The sequence below is a fragment of the Megascapheus bottae genome, chromosome 1, assembly GCF_031878675.1.
Source record: "Megascapheus bottae isolate mThoBot1 chromosome 1, mThoBot2.hap1, whole genome shotgun sequence".
Lineage (NCBI taxonomy): Eukaryota > Metazoa > Chordata > Mammalia > Rodentia > Geomyidae > Megascapheus > Megascapheus bottae.
The window spans coordinates 56,489,357-56,511,303 of record NC_143509.1 but is presented as its reverse complement, the minus strand read 5'-3'; the positions used below and the strand labels follow the sequence as shown (position 1 = coordinate 56,511,303).

The following is a 21,947-nucleotide window of genomic DNA, read 5'->3' as shown; positions in this document are numbered from 1 at the left end:
AAGCCCATGTCCCATTTTCTAGAGGTTAATTGGAGATAAGAGTCTCAGGTCCTTTTGTGTCTGGGCTGGCTTTAAACCTTGATCCTTAGATCTCAGCATCCTGAGGAGCTAGGATTACAGGCATGAGCCACTGTGCCAGGCCTAGCTTGTTTTTGAAATAAGATGTTGCTAACGTTTTTTTCTTCTGGAGTTGACCCTGAACCAAAATCTCTCCTTTTACACTGCTAGAATTATGGGCACATGCCACCAAAGCTGGTTTGTATTTTTATTCTTAATATGTAAGTGCTCTGGAGACTGTACATTGTGATGCCACAATCACCAAAAGGAGTCTTGTTACTAATGGCCTCAACAGAAGCAACAGCATGTAAGAAGTAGCTAATGCGAGGATTACAATAGCTCAAAACCTGGATACATACAGCCATAAAGGATGAGGTTAAATGAAAGGATCTCTAGGATATGGAAACAAGAGCTACGTAATGTGTGATTTTTGTTCTTAATGTACTATGTTATTTCTCATCTATTTTGTTGTCCCTTGGTTATTCTCATATTGTTACAGTATCTCACCTTGTAATCTGGTATATTGTATATACGTTTCTTTGTTTATTTGAAATAGGAAAGGGAAGGGGGAGAAACAAGCTGAGGGGAGGGGTGGGGAGAGGGAAATGGGCACAAAAACATGAGAAGGGGTATCAATGTGTGTGAAGTAATGCACCTTCTATCTGGTGAATATAACTGTAACCCCTCTATTAATTACAATAAAATATATCAAAAAAGAAAGAAAGAAAAGAAGTAGTTAATGCCTGTGTTGTGCTATCTGTGCCCAGGAATTGCTATAACCTTACCTCTACTGGTCCTCCTGAGAACCCTATAGGACCTTGCTATTATCCCATCTTACAGATGAGGAAGTTGAGGCTTACAGTCACATAGCAGTAAGTGGCAAGGGCTCCACTTGAACCTGAACTGATTTTGCAGTCTCTGACTTTGCTCCCAACCCTATTCACCCTCTCTGCTACCCAGTGTGGGAACATCAACAGCCATTGCCCTAGCCCAGCAGTGAGTATAGGACAGATAGTTATCCTTACCCAGCCTTCGGGCCAGGCCGAAGTCAATGAGCTTGATCCTGGTGCCTGTCTTGTTGACACACATGATGTTCTCTGGCTTGAGGTCCAGGTGCACAATGCCCTGCTTGTGGATATACTCCACTCCCTCTGAGATCTGCTTCATGTACTTGATGCACTCCCGTTCTGTCAGCTCGAAGTCCTCATCAATGATGCGCTCAAACAGCTCACCTCCTGACACACTGCAAGAACAAAAGGAGGTGGGAAGGACACTGTGAGCAGACTACACACAGGATGCTGGGGGCCAGGCTGGTTCAGGAAGACTGGGGGGTGGAAAAGAAGTATCCCCTAATGCTTACTGAGCTCCTATCATTTTGCACAGGGGATCCTGTCTTGTGGCTACCATGCTGCTGGGGACTCGGGGAAGTGACTGAAATCAGGGAAGCTCTCAGGAAGGCAGTGCCACTGGTCAGTGTGAGTGGAGAATCTGGATACTTATCTCCTCAGCAAAAATGGTGACCATGGAACAGCCTCTTTCCCTTATATGACCAAAAATGTACAGGGGAACATTCCTGTGTCCTAGCAGTATCTTTGAGTCACAGAGAACTGATATTTAAAAGTTTATATGAGCATTTTGTTTGCATAAGCCAGCAACAGAAAAAGGATCTTCAATAATAAGAAGCCTTAACAAAATTTCTGGACTTAGTTGGCTGTCACCTATTGAACAGACAGATTTGCTGAATGCAGCAAATTAGTTTATTCCCTCCAGCCATGACTAACTTGTCCTGCCAGGATCCCTTCCTGGCCAGTCTGAAGGCATAGCTCTTTCTATGGGACGCTTCTTTAGATTCTGGCCTTCCAATCTAAGTTGTTGACTTCTGGAACCCACAACTGGGGATCCTTCACTACCGACCACCCCAGGAGCCAGCCAGTGCATCACCCTTTAGTACAAATGCACAGGCCTGCTGCCTAGGTCCTGTATCCCAATTCAGGTCTTGTCCTAGATCTCTTCCCCTCCTAGATCACTCATTGTGCAGCAAATTTAAAGCATGTACTTGGTACCCTGTGCAGCATCCACACATTTTAACTCAATTTTCTATGACGGCATCTAGATAAAGGCTGAGTGGGCTTAATTCTGGGATGGCATTTTTTTTGGGGGGGGTTGGGTGGGCAGGGGGCTGAGACCAGGAATCAAACTGGATACCTAATGTTGTTGTTGCTCACTGGCTGGTGCCCTACTAACTGAGCCATGTCTCCAAACCCCTGGGATGGTCTTAATACCAGGGTGGGGATCATGTCTCCTAAGGGAAGTCATTGTGAAGACAGGAAGGCATGAAGTTTCAGTCCCTTTTATGGGCTTCATGACCTAAAGCAAGTTAGTCTTTCTGAGCTCTAACTTTGCAGAGTGGTAGGAACGTAGGAGCCTTTGTAAAGTGCCATGCCTAACGTAAGAGGCGAGGTGCTCAGAATATATTGTTTGATATCATGTGGCAGGCCAGAGATCTGACCCTCGTGGGAGAGACAGACAGGGATGAACAGTAGGCCCTAGCACCTCACATCTTGTCCACTTGCAAGACTACAGGACCTCGTTGGAAGGTGGTGGGAGGAAAGCTTGGGGGGCGAGGGGTGGGGGGAACTGTGTACAAGTGGCCACTAGGAGGAGCTAAAACTACCACTTTATAACTAATCCAAGGAGAAGGTCCCTGCATGGCCAGCAGATGGCACCTTTGGCCTTGAAATCCTTCATTTCTCTATCAAGGCTACAAGGCCAAACATTAATCTTCATTGTTAGGATTCATCAATTCTTAACATCTCTCTGCTTCAGTTTCTTCATCTGAAAGCTGTAGATGAAACGTACACCACCTCACACAGATGTTGCAATGATGGAATGAGTTAGCATGAGGTGCTCAGAAGGGAGAAGAAAGTACATGCTAATTATCAACTATTACATTTTTAAAGAATTGCTTTGGCTCTTACCGAAAAAAAGTTTCCCAAGCTTCTTGCCTGTAGATATGTAAAATCTTGGTAGGGATCTGAGGACCTATATTTTTAAAGAGGTTTCCTGGAACTGAGAATGGGTTTAGCAATTGAGTGCTTGCCTAGCATGCATGAAGCTCTGAGTTTAATTCCTCAGTACCATAACATGTTTAGGAATATTGCTTTACTCCATTTCCACCAAGAGGAGGAGCTGAAATTCACATCTCTGGAGAAATCACTTCCTAATTTCCCCATATGAAATGATTTGTCCTTTCCATACCCCCTCTCTTCACTTTGTATATTGAGCTTGCTTTTGTTTGCTTGTCAAACAAATCTAGCTCTTCTCCAGACTTTCATTTGCACCTGGAAATATCTGGCATAGACAAGGTGCTCAAAATGTTTGCTTTTAATTTTAAAATAATTCAGGACAAGTCGAATGATTTTCAGTGTCCTTGGGAGTGTCTGAGCAACCAGTAGTAGACACTGAAACTAAGAAGATAATTGGTGTTGTATCTATAACTAACTTACTCAATGTCAGTTCAGATAGGTTCCATTCTAGTCAAATGTATTTAAAACTGTTGGAAACTGTTCCAATAATCCACTGCTTAGGAAGGGAAGGGTTAACATGATGGTTTTGTAACTTTTTCTTCAAAATGCTCAGGAATATGGGTAGAAGATAGTTTGATAGAAAGAATCCAGCCTAAATTGGCAATAGAAAACTGATAAATACTTAGTCACTTAATAAATTGATGGTGAGTAAATGAATACATGAATGAATTTCTACCATCACCAATGCTACCTATTATCAGGGACTGTAAGCCTTAGTCAACCATCACTGTCAACAAAAGGAAGGAGGCTATCTGGGGATTCAACACCAGATCTTACAGAAGCTAGCTGGACACTTAGATTTTGCTAAGGGTATAGCAAGGGTGAGGCCAGCAGGCAGTGACTTGGCTGAAACTTCAGGTCCCACCTCCATTTAGAGCATCCTAGATATTTCCACAGATGATAAGCCCAGGCCTCAGGCAAAAGGCCAGAAGGACCAGAGCTTCTCAGCAGCCTGGCTGCATAGTAATGACTGGCCCAGGAACCAGAAATCAGAAAGGTTGAAAAGACACACCCGTTCTTATTTCCCACATTATCTCAGGCAGCTGAACAGAAGCCTGGGACCCTCAACTGCATTTTATCTTTTCTTTATCAGCAGGTATCACCCTTCTCCTCATCTCATTCCTTTATCAATCAGGGAAGGCAAATTGTACGATTGATCATCAACCTTCTTCCTATCTGTGGCCAAGTCTTAGACTAAGTTAAGGAACTTAACTAAGTTAAGTTAAAGGAACACAGAAATGGGGTATGAGCTTATTCTCTCTCCTCTGGTTCAGTCCAGGTTGAGCTCCAGACCCTGAGTGTAGGCAAATCTTCTGGCATCTGGGCCGTGAGACTTGCTCCTGTCTATGGGGGAGGAGTAGGGTGGAGGGATGAAAGCCAGACCAGCTGAAACCTCCTTATATTTCTCTCTACTTTTTCCATCCAGCGTGCCAACTCCTGATTCCAAGCTAAGTATGGTATTCTGCCCACTAGTGCTGCTACCCGGGCTTGGCTCCCCCTGCCCCCTCTCACGAACTTGCCCAAGGTTTAACTTCTAAAGATAAGACATTTCTCTGCATGTCCTCACATGCCCATACTGCCTGGACCAAACAACCTTCTCTAGAACAAACAGAAAAACTGCAGCTCAGAGATGGTTGAACATACCTAATCTCCAGATACTCTGGAGGCTAAGGCAGGAAGATTATAAGTTCAAGGCCAGTTTAGGCAACTTACTAAAACAACAAAAAGGGGGCTGGAGATTTTGGCTCAGTGGTAATACCTTAGTGGGTTCAATCCCCAGTACCACAGGGAGGAGAGAGAGAGAGAGAGAGAGAGAGAGAGAGAGAGAGAGAGAGAGAGAGAGAGAGAGAGAGAGAGAGAGAGAGAGAGAGAGAGAGAGAGAGAGGAGGGAGGGGGAAGGGAAGGGAAGAGGGAGGGAGGAGGGAGGAAGGGAGGGAGAGAGGGAGAGGGATGGAAGGGAGAGATAAAATGGAGAGAGAGAAGGGAAGGGAGGAAAGAGGGGAAGGGGAGAAAGGAGAAAGGAAAGGGGAGGAGAGGAGAAGGGGACAGAGAAGAGAGAGAAAGGATAGGAGAGACAAAAGAGGACAGACAAGACTTCAGTCTAATGGAATATTCAGAGACTGTAATGAATGAGATCACAGATAAGGGTTCAGAACTTGAAAGTGGGTAGTAGGGGATAGAGTTCGAGTTTAGGCATAAGATATAAATGAGGATTATTTTGTAGAATAGAATACTTCAGGAGGACTTGGCTGGATGTTAAAATGCTCACAAAATACTTACAAGTGGAAAAAGGAGTGGGGTACAGAAAAAGCCAATGTCTGCTACTGCAAATAGACCCCCACAACAGTGCACTGTCGTAGTGCCTTGGTAGCATTCAGGAAAGGGCCTTAACACCCTCTTTGTGGATAATAAAAATGAGGATTGGAATAGTTCTGTAACTTATTCAAGGTGAAAAAACAAGAGGTAGGTTGAGATCTGAAGTTAGTTATCTGACTCACATCTATGCTCTCTAGCCGTTTTTGCCTGTTCTAAGAAACACATTCTAAAAGGGGTGTCTCCAAACACAACTACAGTGAGGAGAGAGGAAAGGGCACCATTCTATTTGCATGTCACATCTTTCCTGGGAAAGAATGCCCACATGCTGACAGGTCCTTTCCAGTGGACTGAGATCCCAAAGTTCAAGGCTGTACAATACAGTGAACATACTGAATCCAGTGTGCTCCTTTACCTCTGGACATTAAATGCATGAGCGAGAAGATGTGGACACAGTACAAACAATGCTTGTTTGCAAAAGCCAAAGACTGGAGACCATCTGACTACTTGTTAAGCAGACAGCCTAAATGCTATGTGATGTACCTATTGAGTAAAGTCCTATGGGGTACTGGCTATTATAGTGATTTGCTGAAAAGTGTGGAGTTGTGTTATATATCACTTTGTGTTAAAAAGCAGGAAACTGGGGCTGGGAGTTTGGTCTAGTGGTAGAGAGCTTGCCTCGCATGCACGAAGACCCGGGTTTGATTCCTTGGTACCACATACATAGAAAAAAGCCGGAAATGGTTCAAGTGGTAGAGCTCTAGCTTTGAGAAAGCCCCAGGACCGTGCTCAGCCCAAGTTCAAGCCCAGGACTGGCAAAAAAAAAAAAAATCAGGAAACTGAAAGTATCTATGTTCATATATACTTGCATTTAAATAAGGAAACCTTGGAAGTACCACATACAAAACCAACAAAACTGTTTCTCTCTGGAAGTGGTGGTTTAACTGGGAGAAAAACAATTAATTGATGGTGAATAAGACTGTATATTTTCTTGAAATTATTTGGTATGATTATGAAATTCAGATTAAAAAATGGGGAAAATGCAAATGCAGATGTTGTGGAAGAAACTTGGCTTACTGATGTCAGTGTGTGTGTGTGTGTGTGTGTGTGTGTGTGTGTGTGTGCACATGAAGGATGACTGGGAGGTAAGGGAAATGATGTATTCTGGGAAAGCTTTGCCTAGAGGTCATCTGGTCCATTCCCCTGGCTTTGCATGAACTCAGCAGAGAAAGATACAACTCTGATAAGTGAGAAGTTAAGAGCACAAACCAGGGAAGAATGGCAAAGGCACATTGACAGGTTCCACTCTTGGATTCTGAGCCCATTCTCTTTTTCAGAGAAATCAGAAAGCTGCCTGACCCTTCCTTTCCAGCTTGAGCCACCAGGGAGAATGTCCCCGCATGAAACTTAGGAACCAGGGGCAGCTTTGCCCTGACATAGGAAGATGAGAGAGGAAAGGATGAGGGGTCAAGGCAGTTCTGTTCCCATTGGGCAGGCCTGGCATAGGTAGGAGAGTATCACACTCATCACATTTCTGGTGTAGTATGTTCTATCTTGGGGCATAGGAGGCTGGAGAGGGGTAGTGGGGGTACACAGGCAGGAACTTCCAGGCCCCCCGTGCCACTCACATCTCTAGGACCATGACAATGTTGGCCTTCTCCTCAAAGGCATCCACACACTGGACCAGCTTGGGGTGGTGGAGACAGTTCATGATGCCGATCTCCTGCCGAATGTTCTCTTTCTCTTTTGCTGAATATGCTTTGAAGAATTTCCCTGCCCAGATTTTTCCAGTTTTCTTCTCTACAAGTCGAAAGACTTGTCCAAATTTCCCACTGCATACAAAGAGGGAGGAGAAAAAGAAGTCATATTTAGCTAAGCTTTGTACTAAATTGACCCACAGGACAAATCTGGCCTACCTTTATTTAGCTTAAGGTTGTACTGGAACTCAGTCACATCAGCTGCCATGAAGGGAAATGGAGCACAGAGCCACAACAGTAACCCTCTAGCCTTTTGTGGAGAAGTTTACTGACCTTTGTTCTAACTCAAGAGCACTTCCACTCAGAGAGACTCCTGAGTTAAGCTAAGGCTAACATTCTCCAATACAGAATTAATAAATGGCTGTCTTCCTTCTACACCACTCTAACATGGATGCTCAGGGGACCACCCAGGATGGACCTGCTTCTGCTCAGGAGCAGGAGGGTCCTCTGGGACATAAGTTATAGTGACAAGGTGACACCTGTCCAGGAGCTGCTAAGAATTATGTATGTCTCCTTTGTTTCCCTGAAACCACTGAACAAAAATGCTGAGTCTGGCCAGGCACGGTGGCTCACGCCTGTAATCCTAGCTACTTAGGAGGCAGAGATCTGAGGATCTTGGTTCAAAGCTAGCCTGGGCACTAAAGACCATGAGACTCTTATCTCCAATTAACGACCAGAAATCCAGAAGTGGTGCTGTGGCTCAAGGGGTAGGGCAGTAGCCTTGAGCAGAAGAGCTCAGGCACAATGCCCAGACCCAGAATTCAAGCCCCATGACAGACAAAAAAAAAAAAATCTGAGTCTCATCCTCTTTTCTTTCTCCTTTTGTATTCCTTCAGGGAGTAAGAAATGGAGAAGATGGATAGTGTGGTGGGGTCTGAGCTGCCAGTACCTTCCATGCCTCCCAAGGGGGGCACAGTGCCAGACAATATCAAAGAGTAAGTTCATTCTGCAAGGACTGCTGTGTGTGTTACTGAAGCTTCAAACCTGACACTGCTGGACAGCAAGGACTGGCCAGGCTTGCTTACTTCTTTATGATTAAATTTTTAATCGACTGTGCAGAATAGTAGGCCTCATTATGACATTTCCATATATACATTGATGGACTTACGTCATATTCACCTATCATTCCTCCTTATTCCTTCCCTTCCTCCTGCTGGAGGCTTAACCACCTATGAGGATCAAGTAGAAGGCATCCTAAAGAGAATCTGACCTAGACCAGGTCTTTCCATTTCAGTATTGTAATGTGCACCAAGGCACAGAAAAGGAAAGCCTCTGTGCAAGGTTCCTGGTGTTTGGCCTGTGGAGAACCACAACAAAGAAACAAAACCAAAAGCTGCAGAGAGAACCTACAGTGGAGGATGCATTGGTGCATCCATCCCTCACCAATGTGCAGAAGCTTAGCCTAGGGAAGAAGCTGAGCCTGGAAAAAACAGGAAGAGGTACTGCGTTTAACTATGGTATTTATGCAACCCCCACCCTGTGCTGAGGCAGCATTCCACTCCACTTACGATCCTAGTCTCTCTTCGATGTCGTAGAAGTCAGACACTTTTTGTTCGGTATTGACTGTCACCGTCCGGTAATCAACCTCAGGCTCCTTTTCATCTGCAGAGTACAGGTGAAGGTGATGGTGAGAGATCAGATCCCCCTGATCAGACCTCTCCATCCAAGAGCCTGTCCTATGGACAGTGTGTTGCACTTACCGTCGTCTGACACCTCCACTTCATCCTTTGGCTCTGAGGGAGACAAGGGGGAGGGGAGGAAGGATGCAATGGTCAGTACAGAAGGCCATTGAAAGTAAGGCATATTAGGCGGGGAGTTTGGCCTAGTGGTAGAGTGCTTGCCTAGCATACATGAAGACCCAGGTTTGATTCCCCAGTACCATGTATATAGACAAAAAAAAAGTCAGAAGAAGTGCTGTGGCTCAAGTGAGAAAGCCCAAGGACAGTGCTGAGTTCAAGCCCAGGACTGGGGAAAAAAAAGAAAGCAAGGCATTCTAGAGGTTTTCCTGAGTATCAGCTCACCTAGGTATCCCTTGTAATTGGTCAGTATAAACTATAAACAGGCTTACATGCAGACTAGCAGGCTCTGGCCTCCTTACCCCCAGCCAGCTCTACTCCAGTCCTCATTTCCACCCCCTCCCATCTCATTCCAGTCCCTCTGGACTTTCAGAACCTACACATGGTTGTAGCAATCCCTTCTGCCCTGGCTTGTAAGTCTGCGACTCATAATTGCTTCTCATATCATACCCAGTTACCAGCTGTTGAACACATGTTATAGAATGACAGCAGTACAGCAAACATCTTGCCCGTTATGTGGGAAGACAAAACAAAACACACAGGAGGCAGGTTCTCTCCTTCTTGAAGCTTATAATTTAGTTGGAAAGGACAACACAGCTGTACTTGATATGTTTGGTAACAAACAGAGCACTTATATCACAGTACAAACAGGCACAAGGAAGGAGGGCAATGTCAAAATGGGCAAATAGCTCTTGATCTGGGTCCTCAGGAGATGATGGGTTATGTTGAGGGATTAGTACACACAGATAAAACACAGAGTGAGTGTCCATGAGGGAGGATGCAAGTGAACCTCATCATATGTCAGGAGGGAAGGACAGGTGAAATGGCCTCAGAACAACCCACTCCAGGGCCCTAAGTTTTCTGACATCTTCACAGACATCTGCTCCTCAACAACAGAGCTGCTCTGGCTTCTCGATCTTGGCTAAGGGCCTTTTCCTTTCTGGACCTCAGTTTCCTTGTGTGCAAGAGGAAGAAGTTGAATGGGTGATTTTCAGGGGTCTGCCTAGGCTGGCACTGCCTAGACACAATGTTGTATGATTGACGTGTTGGGCTCCTCAGGCATGGATAGGACCATGTTCTAGCTTACCATCACAAAGGAAGCTACTCAAGGAAAAGAGCAAGCACGTGAAATCAGAGTGAAGAAAAGAACACTAAAGTATGTTTGAATATAAGTAAACGGGTGTGTGTAAGTGTGAATGTGTGTGAGCGTGATTGTGAGTGGGTATGAATGTGGGCAGAGGGCAAGTATGACTGTGGGTATGAGGAATAGCATAAGAGTGTGATTGTAGGTGCCACTGTGTGTGTATATAGGAGTGTGTGAAAATGTGCAAGAGAATAAGAGTGAAATGGGAAAAGATTTGGCTTGTAGAAAGCTCCGTGCAGTAAGGCTGGCGGGCAAGCTTATCCTGTGAGGGGACAGTGTTTGGGGGCAGTGTTGTCCACACACTGCTAAGCCCTCAGTGCTTTGCAGGGTCTGATCTCAGATGGAGGTGTGGGCTAGGGAGTAGGTGCAGCTGGACCTGTGGAGAAGCAAGCCCATCTGTCAGGCTCAGGGCAGAAGACATTAGAACCTAAGCAGAGAAAAAGTAATCTGATCTCACACAGGCTAAGTGCCTCTTGGCGAAAAGAGAGTTCTGAGAGTATTTATGAGCATGAAAACAGAAGCAGTGATCTGTTTAGAGTTCTTCAAATGCTGCTGACGAAGTTTAGTTTTAGAAAACTAAACAGGAGAGGACTGGGGAGAATCACAGAAAGGAAACTGCCATGAAATGAAAAAAAGGAGGAGACAGACAAGGACTTGAGATCTTGCATTGAAATATGAGGGGTGTGGCTTCCATTGCTGCCAGGATGTTGGCCTAAATACTGCTACCAAGACCATGCTGCTGGACTGATCCAGCATGTGTCTGGACACTGAAGCAGAGTTAATGTTCAGAGAGATTAGAGAAGTTTCACCCTATGTATAGCATCCTGAACTATATTACATAATGAAATCCTCCACCTGTTGCTCTCAATGGCAGAGGTTTATCATCAGGAACAATAAGTGCAATTATTTGGTGGCCTTTGATAGAGCATCTTGGGCATCTCTGCTGTGGGACTCTGGCCATTGGTGGTTTGAAGGTTTCAATGGCGCGATGGAAGGCCACTAGAAGGAAATGGTGCCATATCAAGACTTGTCAGGAAAAGTTAGGAAAGAAATCCAGAGCAGGTCTGGGAGTTTGGCCTAGTGGTTAAAGTGCTTGCCTAGCATGCATGAAGACCCGGGTTCGGTTCCTTGGTACCACATACATAGAAAAAAAAAAGCCGGAAGTGGTGCTGAGGCTCAAGTGGTAGAGCTCTAGCCTTGAGAAAGTCCAAGGACATTGCTCAGGCCCTGAGCTCAAGCCCAGGACTGGCAAAAAAAAAAAAGAAATCCAGAGCAGATATGCTTGAAAAGGCAACTGCACAATTAACAATGGTGGTAACAGGGCTATGAGCTGTTCATGAGTTCATAAGTACTGTGACTTGAGGGACCCTATACAAAAGCCTCACAGGGAGGCAGGCTTTAGGCTTATGGAGTCATAGGCACAGGTGCCACACAGGGTCCATGGGCACACAGGTGTCATGGATGTTCTGATTAGTTCAATAATAATATTTCAAGCAGGGTTTTAAGGGACATTCCAGCATTCACTGAATGACTGCTGTTGCCAGTTTCTAGCCCAGGTCTTAGAGATAAAGTAGCAATATTTCCTGCTAGGAAGGCCTCATTGTCCTGATCTCAAAGTGCCTGTTCCAAGACAGAGGTTTGCTGGTGCCTTTTTTTTTGTTGTTCCTTCTCATATCTCCCTGGTATAGTAAGAGGACCAGAGTATTCTGAGAAGCTGGTGAGAGTCACAAGGCAGACTTTCCTGGCCTACTGTTTTAGGGGTAGGGGTGGAGGGGAGGGGGCAGTTTGTGTTCTGCAAGTGACAGAGGGGCACATAGCTGTAAGCCATGAGGGTCTTTTCACTACCTGGCACCATGCATTTTCCTGGCTAGTCTCCAAGAGGCCCGAGTTCCAGAGCTGACTTCTCCCCACCACAGAGCTGGTCTGGTCTCCCTCAAGAATGCCACACCTACCCTCACCTTTGCTTCTCTTAGGCTCTAGTTGGGGCACCAAACTCCTCTCCTTAGGGATTAGAGGTTCACTGTTCAGTGTAGCTTTTGCTCTGGGCATGCTCCAGACCTCAGGCTGCTGGGTCCCTGTTTCCCTCCTCATCCTGCTCTTCTCTGTTTGACAAGAAAGATGTCCAGAGTAGAAGAATAGGAGAGGAGCAAGGGAGAGACAACAGGTCATTGGGCATCAAGGGCCATAGCCATAACATGGTGGACCATTTGGTTCTCTTCTTTTCACTGCTAAGAAAGGAGCTCAATTTGTGGAAATAAAGAAATTCAGCTAACTGTCATTTAAAATCTATTTAGAATGAGCTATTAGTTCCAAGAGCTAAGGGGAAGAGCCATTTGGCAAAGGGTCTTGAGTTATTTCTGCCAATAGCCGGGGGTCTCATCACCCTAGAGTGTGTTGGAAAAGGACCAGTGGAGCTGTGAGATTGGCTATCACTCTCCCAGAACAGCACACTAGCCTTTTCTGTAGCAGAAGAATGGTGTATGGATGCCAGTGGACACTAGAGGGCAGGCTGGCCCACAGTCTCTGGGAACCTAGCAGAGCTGCAGCCTCAGATAGGAGCAACTCAGGATCTACAAATCTAATTGCCCTTGGGCTGCAAGAGGCAGGAAGCCATCACCAATAACTATGTAGCCTAGAAAAAAATTAGGATTGGAAGCAAAGATGTGGGAATTTAAGAGCCAGAACAAGATTTGAGAACTCAAGATCTGGGTCTGGGGTAAAAAGATGGAGGCTCTGTTCACTTGGGAAACTGGATAGGGAGTTGTCAGGCTAGGTGTGGCTCTGGAGTAGAGAAACTCCTGGAGCTAATGGGAAGCCCACTTGGTCCTCCATTGAGTCCCCAGTGCCCTGGAAGTAGGACTATTCAATACCTTGGGTAAATGAATGAAGTAAGAGCTGAGGTATAAACAGGGATGGAATTAAGAATCAGGACGAAGTACAAAACTGAAATTGCTAAGGTGAAGGGCAGGAGGAAGAGTGGTGTGGTACGAATGTTAGAGGGGCACTGGCTGAGCTTTGTAGAGCCAGGATTAACTGGCTCTGCTTTTGCTATGATCACCATAGCCCACTGCTTTCAAGGGGTGATCTTTGACTCCTACTCTAGCCCACACCTGAGCCACCCCTCCCCCAATCTCTGGGGAAGACGGGAGCTATTCCCTTCCAAAGTAGAAAGAGCTCTGTGACTATCCTGCATGGTACTCACAGGCATTACATCAGTGTACAGGTTTCTGCTTACAATCCCAACCCCCAACCTGTTCCAACTTCTGCTCTCAGGCCTAATGCTTGCCAACTTTTTTCTCCTTCCCTCTTCTCCTTGATCATCCAGCTGGGCCTGGGATGGGACCATGCTTCCTGTCTGAAAGCCTTGGGTGGCCAGGACCCCTCCCCTGGATTTCAGGAAATTTCACTATTTCCATTTTGTTTGATGTAAGGAGTGGGGGGAAGACAGGGCTACATAAGACTTCCTCCTGTGAAGTTTGAGGGCAAGGCCACCTGCCTGTCAACATTCATTATGCCCTTCAGGTTCATTTCATAGGCCTGGTAGCTGCTGTCCTGGCCTACTAGGAGCCATGGTGGTTTGCAGATCCTGTAGCCTGATCCTGCTTGCAAAAAGTTTTCAAGACCTCATTTCAATAGAAAAATGTGAGCATGATGGCATGTGCCTGTCACCCCAGCATAAACAGGGGACTGGAATACATGCTCTTATTTAAAAAATGTCCAGACCAAAAATGGCCAGCTATGGTTCAAGCAGTAGAGTGCCTGCCCAGCAAGCTCAAAGCCCTGAGCTGAAACCCCAGCACTGCCAAAACTAAAGTTTTAATATTTATCTCTAGTTTTTAAAACTTAAGAGGGCCATCAAATCAAAAAGAGTTTCATACTTGTGATGTTTCTAGTCTCATGATGACTCAAGCACCTCTAATACTTTCGTCTCCCACAATGATCTCTGCTTCCCCATACTTAAGCTCTTTCTCTTAAGGACCATGTCACTTTTGCCCTCCACTCTTCTCCTCTCCACTAGAGATTAGATCTAGTTTTCATCATAGCAGGGATCTGAACAACTTCCTTTCCAGCCTATGAACAATTCTCAGGATAGCAAATGTTTTCCTTTTTCTTTTTCTTTTTTGTTCTACTCCTGAGCTTGAACTCGGGGTCTAGAAGCTGTCCATGAGCTTTATTTGCTCAAGGCTAGTGCTCTACCACTTGAGTATCAGCTCACTTTTGACTTTCTTTTTTTTTAAGTGGCTAACTGAGATTAGTCTTAGGAATTTTCCTGCCTTTTCAGATTTCAGCCTCCTGAGTAGCTAGGATTACAGGTGTGAAATCACTTGTGCCCAGCTCATTTCCGTCTTTTGCTATCTTGCAGTACCAGTTTCCTGTTCTTGTAATAACATTTCATATGCCTGAGCATCCTCACCAGGAAAACCATCTTTCTACTCTGTGGACTTGAGTTTACAGATCACTACCAAGCAAAGGGCTAAAACCAAAGATCCTTTAACTCCTCATACCTTTGATCTTTCAGTGTTTGATGCCGTTTATTGAGTTCTCGGAGTAACTTGCTTCCTTTCCTGAATCTACAATGGATTCTAGCCAGCTTGCCATCCCTTCTGGTTCCTCAGACTCTTGTGTTATGGTGTTGGTGCGACATTCTTTATATCATCCTCTGAGTGACCTCATCCATGTCCATGGCATTAAGAACTTCACTACTTAATCTGCAGCTGTAGTTTAACCTTTCCTCCTGACCTTGGGACTCAAATGGCTTCATGATACTACAGCTTGCTGGGTGCTGGTGGCTCATGCCTGTAATCCTAGGTACTCAAGAAGCTGAGATCTGAGAATTAGGGTTCAAAGACAGCCTTGACAGGAAAGTGAGTCACTGGCACCCAGCCTGTGAAACTCTTATCTCCAATTAACCACCAGAAAACCAGAAATAGAGCTGTGATTCAAAGTGGTAGAGAGCTAGTCTTCAGCAAAGAGCTCAGGGAGAGTCAAACTCTGAGTTTAAACCCCACAACTGACAAAAACAAAACAACAACAAAAACAGCTCAACTGGTTTGAAATCAGAACCTCCACCTCATTCTATACTCTCTGCTGTCTGACCTCCAATTTATTTAAGTAAGGAATTGGAGGCAGCTCACAGTACGACTGATCTTTTCCCTCAGTCTGACACAGGAGCATAGGCTTCAGGTCAGGCAACTGAATTCAAGCTTCCACTCATTATTCCCTATGAAGTTTCTCCCCTTTAGACCCTTTTCCCTGTCTATAAGATGATGGTTAGTATGGGCTGCATTGAGTTACCTGGGCTGAGTGAAATGGCACATGATAAGCAATTAACATTATTAGCATATGGCAGGTGCTCAATGTATGCTAGCCACAGTAATTCACAACAATAAATCTCCAACTAGCTCTTGAATTTGCAAAGCCAGGAACTGGAAGTCAGCTTAGAGACTTTCAACTTTTAAAAATCTAACTCTCAGCCAGAAAAGTCATCACACTGAGTGCCAGTGGCTCATACCTCCTATAATCCTAGCTACAGAGTAGGCTGAAATCGTGTTTCAAAGCCTGCCTAGGAAGGAAAGTCTATGAGATTCTATTTCCAATAAACCAGCCAAAAAGCTGGACTACAAGTATCACTCAGGTGGTAGCACATCAGCTCTGAGCTAAAAAGCAGAACAAGAGTGGCAGATCCTGAGTTCAAGTTCTCATACTGGCACACACACACACCCCTTCAAGAATGGACTATCCTACATCCTGGGTCTTTAGTTCATGCCTTCCCATATACTCCTCTGGATATCACTGAGGTGTTTCCTGTCCTGAGCTGAGTCCAATGTCATACTTTGGGGGAAGAAGGACATTTTCTTTGTCAAGGGCCATTTGGATATTTTTAACATTCCTGGGCCACCCAAAATTACCGGTATATAAGCGTGGCAGCCAATGAGAGCCAAGAAGAAGCTTATGCATCTGTCCTGTTATGTATGAAATGATTTCTAGGGCCTTATATGGCCTGCGAGACAGATAGCCCCCACCTTTGCAACCCATCCTTCTCTCCCAAGGATTTGCAGACCTTCATATGGAATGAAAACAGCCCTGGATAACTTGTGTCAAAGTGAACCTTCTGAAGACCTGAGGGCACTGGGCTGAGAATCTGCAGTTCCCAAGGCTGCTAGTCCACAGTGACACGTGGAGAAGCAAAGCTCTGTCTCCCCATTTCCTCCTCTGAAACCAGATCTACTGCTCTCACTCATGATGAACCTTACAGTTTTACCTAGACAGCTTCCTCCTGTTCTGCCTCATATCTCACATGTTCTGGTTATCAATGAGTTTTTCAAAATGCCACCCATTTCTCTTACTTGCTGCCTCTGAGCATGATGTGTACTCTATATGGAACATCTGACCTTGTCTTCTGTGCCTCTCAGAGTCCTGTTCCCTTTTCTAAGATACAGTATATAAGTATCACTCCACTAAAAAGGCTTTCATGCTCTACAGCAAAATTCTCCATGCTTTCTGCTGTGTCCCTTTGACTGTTTTACTATAGTAAGGTACTCCCTGCTTCAACAGTTACTGGTATAAAAACTTGTCCCTCTGGATTTAAGCTCCTTCCTGTCTTATTTCTGAATGCCAAGTCCTGACAATGAATAGACATTCAACTGTTTGCGTAACAGGAAGAGAAGGAGGAGGAGGAGGAGGATGAGCAGGAGGAGGAGGAGGAGGCGGAGGAGGAGGAGGAGGCGGAGGAGGAAGGCACGTGATCTATGACCCTGAGGTCGGCCTCAGAGCCTACCTTCTAGGATTGTCCTCCTGATGAACACACCATCACCTCCTGGTGGCAGATTACTAAAATGGCTAGGAAAGCACTCTACCACTGAGCCATACCCATAGCCCACCAGTGTTTTTTGTTTTTGTTTTTAAAGGTCCTACATGTTGTTTTCTAAGCATAAATCAACATTACAACCTTAGAAATCAAAATCATCAAGGACTTTTCTAGTCATGATGATGCTTCAGTATTCCTCTGTTTCCAGCATTCATTTCAAGGCAATGAAGAAATGAAGGCTCCCTACCTTCAGGTTTCTCTCCCACCACTATGAGTTCAGACTCTTGACTTGGCTCACTGGTTCCATAGACGTTGACAGCACGGACGCGGAATTTATACTCGAGGTCAGGCAGCAGGTTCTGGACATTAAAAGAGGTGCTGCGGCATGTAGCTAGTTCCTTCCATGTCTTGTCTTCTGAGTCCCAGATCTCCACATTGTAGGACTGGACAGCACTGCCCCCATCATAGGAAGAACCGTACCAGGACAGGGTCAGGGAGGAACTCCGGATATCAGAGGCACAAGGCGTGCCAGCTGGGGGGTCTGGCTTGTCTAGACATGGAAAAGCACAATATCATTAAAACTCTCCACAAGAAAGGACAACAACTGTTTTTTGTTTGCTTGTTTGTTTGTTTTGTGGGTCATAGGGCTTGAACTCAGCCCAGGCGGTGTCCCTGAGCTCTTCAGCTCAAGGCTACCACCCTACCCTTGATCCAAGCCCCACTTCCTGTTGTCTAGAGGTTAACTGGAGATAAGAGTCTCAGGTCCTTTTGTGCCCTGGCTGGCTTTGAACCTTGATCCTCAGATCTCAGCCTCCTGAGTAGCTAGGATTACAGGTGTGAGCCACATGCCCAGAAACAACTGCTTCCCCCCACCCCCTTTTTTTAAAAGGGAGGGTTGCTGGGGTTGCACTCAGAGCCTCAGACATGCTAAGCAAACGTTCTACACCCTCCCACTCCCATCCTGAGAATATTCTTTCATTGTCTCAGTCATGGGGAGAAACAATCTAGTGAATCCAAACCCAGGTCTCACCTCTCATCCACCAAATCACAGGTGCAGCTATGCTCTCAACCTCCAGTACAGAAAGCCCCACATATTATTACTTGCTTGAAAGAAACTCTGTTATTTGGCTAGTTTTCCAGTCAAGTCATGACTTCCTGTAGTTAGCCTAAGTCATAAACATGTTTTTCTGAGTAAACACATCTAGGAAGCTGCTCAGGAGGCGTGGGCTATTTCCTATCAAAAATATGTTTGAGAGGGAGGGAAGGAGGGAGAGAGAAAAAGAGACAGAGAGAATGTGTAGTGTGTGTGTGTGTGTGTGTGTGTGTGTGTGTGTGTGTGTGTTCTCCAGGCCTGAGGTCAGTGACCTATGATACACCAGAAGTGTGCTTCCACTTTCTCAGGAATTTAGGAAATGCCTGTCCTTACAAAGGGGCCAGATAGCTTAGTGGCTGAGCTCGAAGTTAGACAGATCCAGGTTTGAACACAGATCTGTTCCTGCTCAGTAGCTATTAATGCCATGTGCCTAAGATTACTCAAATGGACAACGTAGATAATAGCAGCTCAGGTCTTAGGCAGTAGTTGACTCAACTAGGTCATTACTGTAATTATTATTTTAGGAGTTTATTTCTTACATATTATAGCACATGTCTCTCCTACTTCTTTGTTGTTTTGATTTTTGATGCTGAGGGTTGAAATCAAGGCCTCGTGCTACACATACCAAGCTCATGCCTTAGCATTGAGCCGAGTTTACTGCCTTTGCCCTCCTTCTTTATTTTCAGAGGTCTTTTTATTTGGCCAGTTCTGGGGCTTGAATTCAGGGCCTGAACTGTCTTTGGGTTTTCTCAAGGCTAGAGCTCTACCACTTGAGTCACAGCACCACTTCCCACGTTGTTTTCTATGTATGTGGTACGGAGGAATTGAACCCAGGGCTTCATGCATGCTAGGCAAGCATTCTACCACCAGGCCAAACTCCCAGCCCTCTTCAGAGGTCTTTTATGCAACGAGAAAGAATTTCAAAAGCAACCCACAATAGCGAAGCACAGTCCTTACTAAGACACAGAAAATGAAATGAAGACACAAATAAGTCCTCCTTTTGGCTGGCTGCCTTCCTATTCAGATAACCTCGACTCAGACCAGTAACGACATTTGACAAACTTTAGGTCAAATTATGGCAACCAATACTTTAATGGGATTCTTAAGTTCTTCTGATTTTCATTAGCTGCTTTTATGGATAAAATTTCCTGTGTTTCAGATCTCAGATGTTTAGATAGTTAGATATATTAGGTACAGATAATCTTTCCCCCTCTCCCCCTCATAGTTTGAGTTTACAGAGCCTTACAAACAAACAGTTAAGCACATGCTATACAGATGTGTAAGTATGTGAACTCTAGTGAATTTGAGACTAGTTTGTCTATCTTTCCTATCTGGAAAAATGGTGCTGATCAGTACCTCTCCTTGGGGTTTGGTAAACATCAAGTAAGCAGACATAGGTAAAAGACTCTTACTCTCCCATCTAGGCAGACAGGAAAGTCAAAGGGAATTCTCTCAAATGATTCTATGTCCAGAGGGAAGGAGAAAAAATCCAGATGTACCTGTGTGTATCTAGGTACATAAAGATAGACATATGAAAATGTACATTCATATACATACATATATTCATTTTTTACCCCTCCCCTCTCCCACCTCTTCTACATTCCAGCTCAGAACACAATGCCAAGATCCATTGGTCCTCAACATTCCAAGCCTGGATCCTGCTCCAGGAATGATTCTGGGACTGTGTCAGGGCCACTTCCCAGCATCTCTGACACGTTAGAGGCCTCTAACGATGGAGCCATTTTTGTTCATTGTTTAATATGCTCTCTCAGGAAAACTATTTGTTCTGAAAGATATATTGGTCTTTTTAAAAGAAACATTTCTGGTGTTTGCAAAGATGTTTATTACTCTAAAACTCTGAGAGGCAAATGATTCAAATCCTCTCAAGATCAACTAGGAAAGTTAAAAAAAAAAAGCCCAGAGAGACATAAAAGACACTCCCTGCCCCCTTACCCCAAATCGCTAGAAAGACTTGTGAGAACACAGAGTACCCTCTGCTTTGGTTAATAAAGGACAAAATGGAGAAATGAACACTGTAAAAGAAGTTTTGTTCCTATTACAGGTATCCCTGACTCATATTTAACAGAGTTCACCTGCAAACATAAGATGCCAAAGTTGGGGAGAGGGCTTTAATTCCAAGTGTCATGTCACCACTTTTCAAGGTATTTGGTGCCTAAAGGAGTTTTAAAAAGACCCAGATGTTCTATGAACCTGGACTTCCCCTCCTTCTCCTCTTTTCTGTTTTTTTGATATTTCCAGCCTATGCTCCCACACAGGACTGAGCTAGCCAGGAATGAGAATCCTCAGATGAGGGTGCTCCCATGAGCCTCCATGCTCAAGACAGACAGTCTTGGAGGGACACCCTGGGCAGTGCCTGGCAAAGAAAAGGTTGGCTCAGTGTCAGAAGCTGGACCCTATGCTTCCTCAGAATTCTCCCAGGGCTCCCTGGAGATGTGACTGACAGAATGGGAAATCCTTCGGGGTCCCTCATGGCACCAGCTTAGGATTTTGAGTTTAGCAATGCTCTTATTCCTGGGAATCATAGGCTCTTATCTGCTTCCCATTAACACAGCCACCCTTTGCCCTCTTTGTGTTTATGCATATGAGGCTCCTTTGGGGCTTGTGTAAGCCAGCCTAGACATCCTTCCATGGGCACTGAACTCAGTGGCTGCTGGCTACACCTTCAGTGATCATTTACCTGGATCAGCTGTGACCTCAGAAAGAGACCCTCAGAGGTAAAAAAAAAAAAAAAAAAACTCAGCAAGTCTGTGACAAAGCCACAAAGAGATCCCAAGCTGCAGACCCAGCCCCAGGGCTTGGTACTTTCCAGGCAATTATGTAGAAAGATCAAGAGAATATCTTTCATAACAGCCATGCCAAGCATTAAGAAGGAAAATCTACCCTTACAAATCACACAAGTTCCAAACTCAGAGGGCATTTGGGGATTACTGGGTATTTGGGGTTGTTCTCTACTTTGTTTTTCTCCCTTAAAGTTATGCAGAGACCTGTTTTTTTCTCCTGCTTGGAAGAGTAATGTTAAGGAATCCATCTGGCTCTGCCACTTCTCTTCCCTCCCTCCTCTCCTGGGCAGCTGACCAGGAGCTTAGGCTCAGAAAGAGACAGCATTGACAATTCCTGTACTGCCTCTTAAAATATAACAATGATAATTATCCTCCAAAACAGCTGATCATCACTCATGTCAACTGAGGAAAGGGCTAGTTTTTATTACTGTCTTAAAAAGAAAGGAATCACAGATTATCAGGAAAGAAATCTTCAAAGAATATGCCATAAGAGAGTTTTTACTGCAGACAAGAAGATAAGGCATTAAGCTGGCCTTCTTTAGTTACTTAGTAAATGGATGTTTCTAAAGTATCTGAAAATTGTCCAGAGTAGACCAGGCTATACTTGTTTTCTCACATTTACTTAATAACCCTTATTCAGGTAATAAACAGATGTTCTTGGATCCATACAGGTGAATCAGCTAACTCAGGTTTACTTTGGACTAAGTCTCTAAATTCATGAGAACTGAATGAATGTGGCTTTACTGTAGCCATCAATGTGAATCCTCATTTTATTGAGTGTTTCTATTCTTAGCTCTATGGGGGTGGGTTGGGGGTGGGGTAAGCAGACAGAAAGCCCCACGCTCCATTCCATTCCCCTCCCTGGACGGTATTTAACATGTTGCTCCAGCCAGCTGGCAGGCAGCCACTGCAATGGCCCTGTCAGCTCTGGCCGTGGAGAATAAGAAACTCAACCATAAAAGGCCAGAACTCCAGCCTGTGCCGTGTGGCTGGGGGAAGGGAGTGTGGCACCACTCAGGGGTGGCTAGTGTGGGAGCCTGGGGTAGTGGTGCCAGAAAAGCAGTTCAAATTTTCTGAGGCCAAAGTTATCCA

General features: G+C 45.0%; 1 protein-coding gene across 3 annotated transcripts in view; it reads right to left on the bottom strand.

Annotated features, from left to right (window-relative positions):
* The window catches only part of Mylk (myosin light chain kinase), a 202,635-nt gene that overhangs the window by 26,805 nt on the left and 153,883 nt on the right, over positions 1-21,947 (bottom strand). For all 3 annotated transcript variants that reach the window (XM_090345269.1, XM_090345261.1, XM_090345252.1), the window contains 5 exons: positions 17,209-17,511; positions 8,914-8,946; positions 8,722-8,815; positions 7,085-7,288; positions 1,083-1,300 (listed from right to left, as the gene is read on the bottom strand). In XM_090345269.1, the coding sequence (XP_090201395.1) occupies positions 1,083-1,300; positions 7,085-7,288; positions 8,722-8,815; positions 8,914-8,946; positions 17,209-17,511 (852 nt within the window). The remainder of the gene's footprint in view (positions 1-1,082; positions 1,301-7,084; positions 7,289-8,721; positions 8,816-8,913; positions 8,947-17,208; positions 17,512-21,947) is intronic.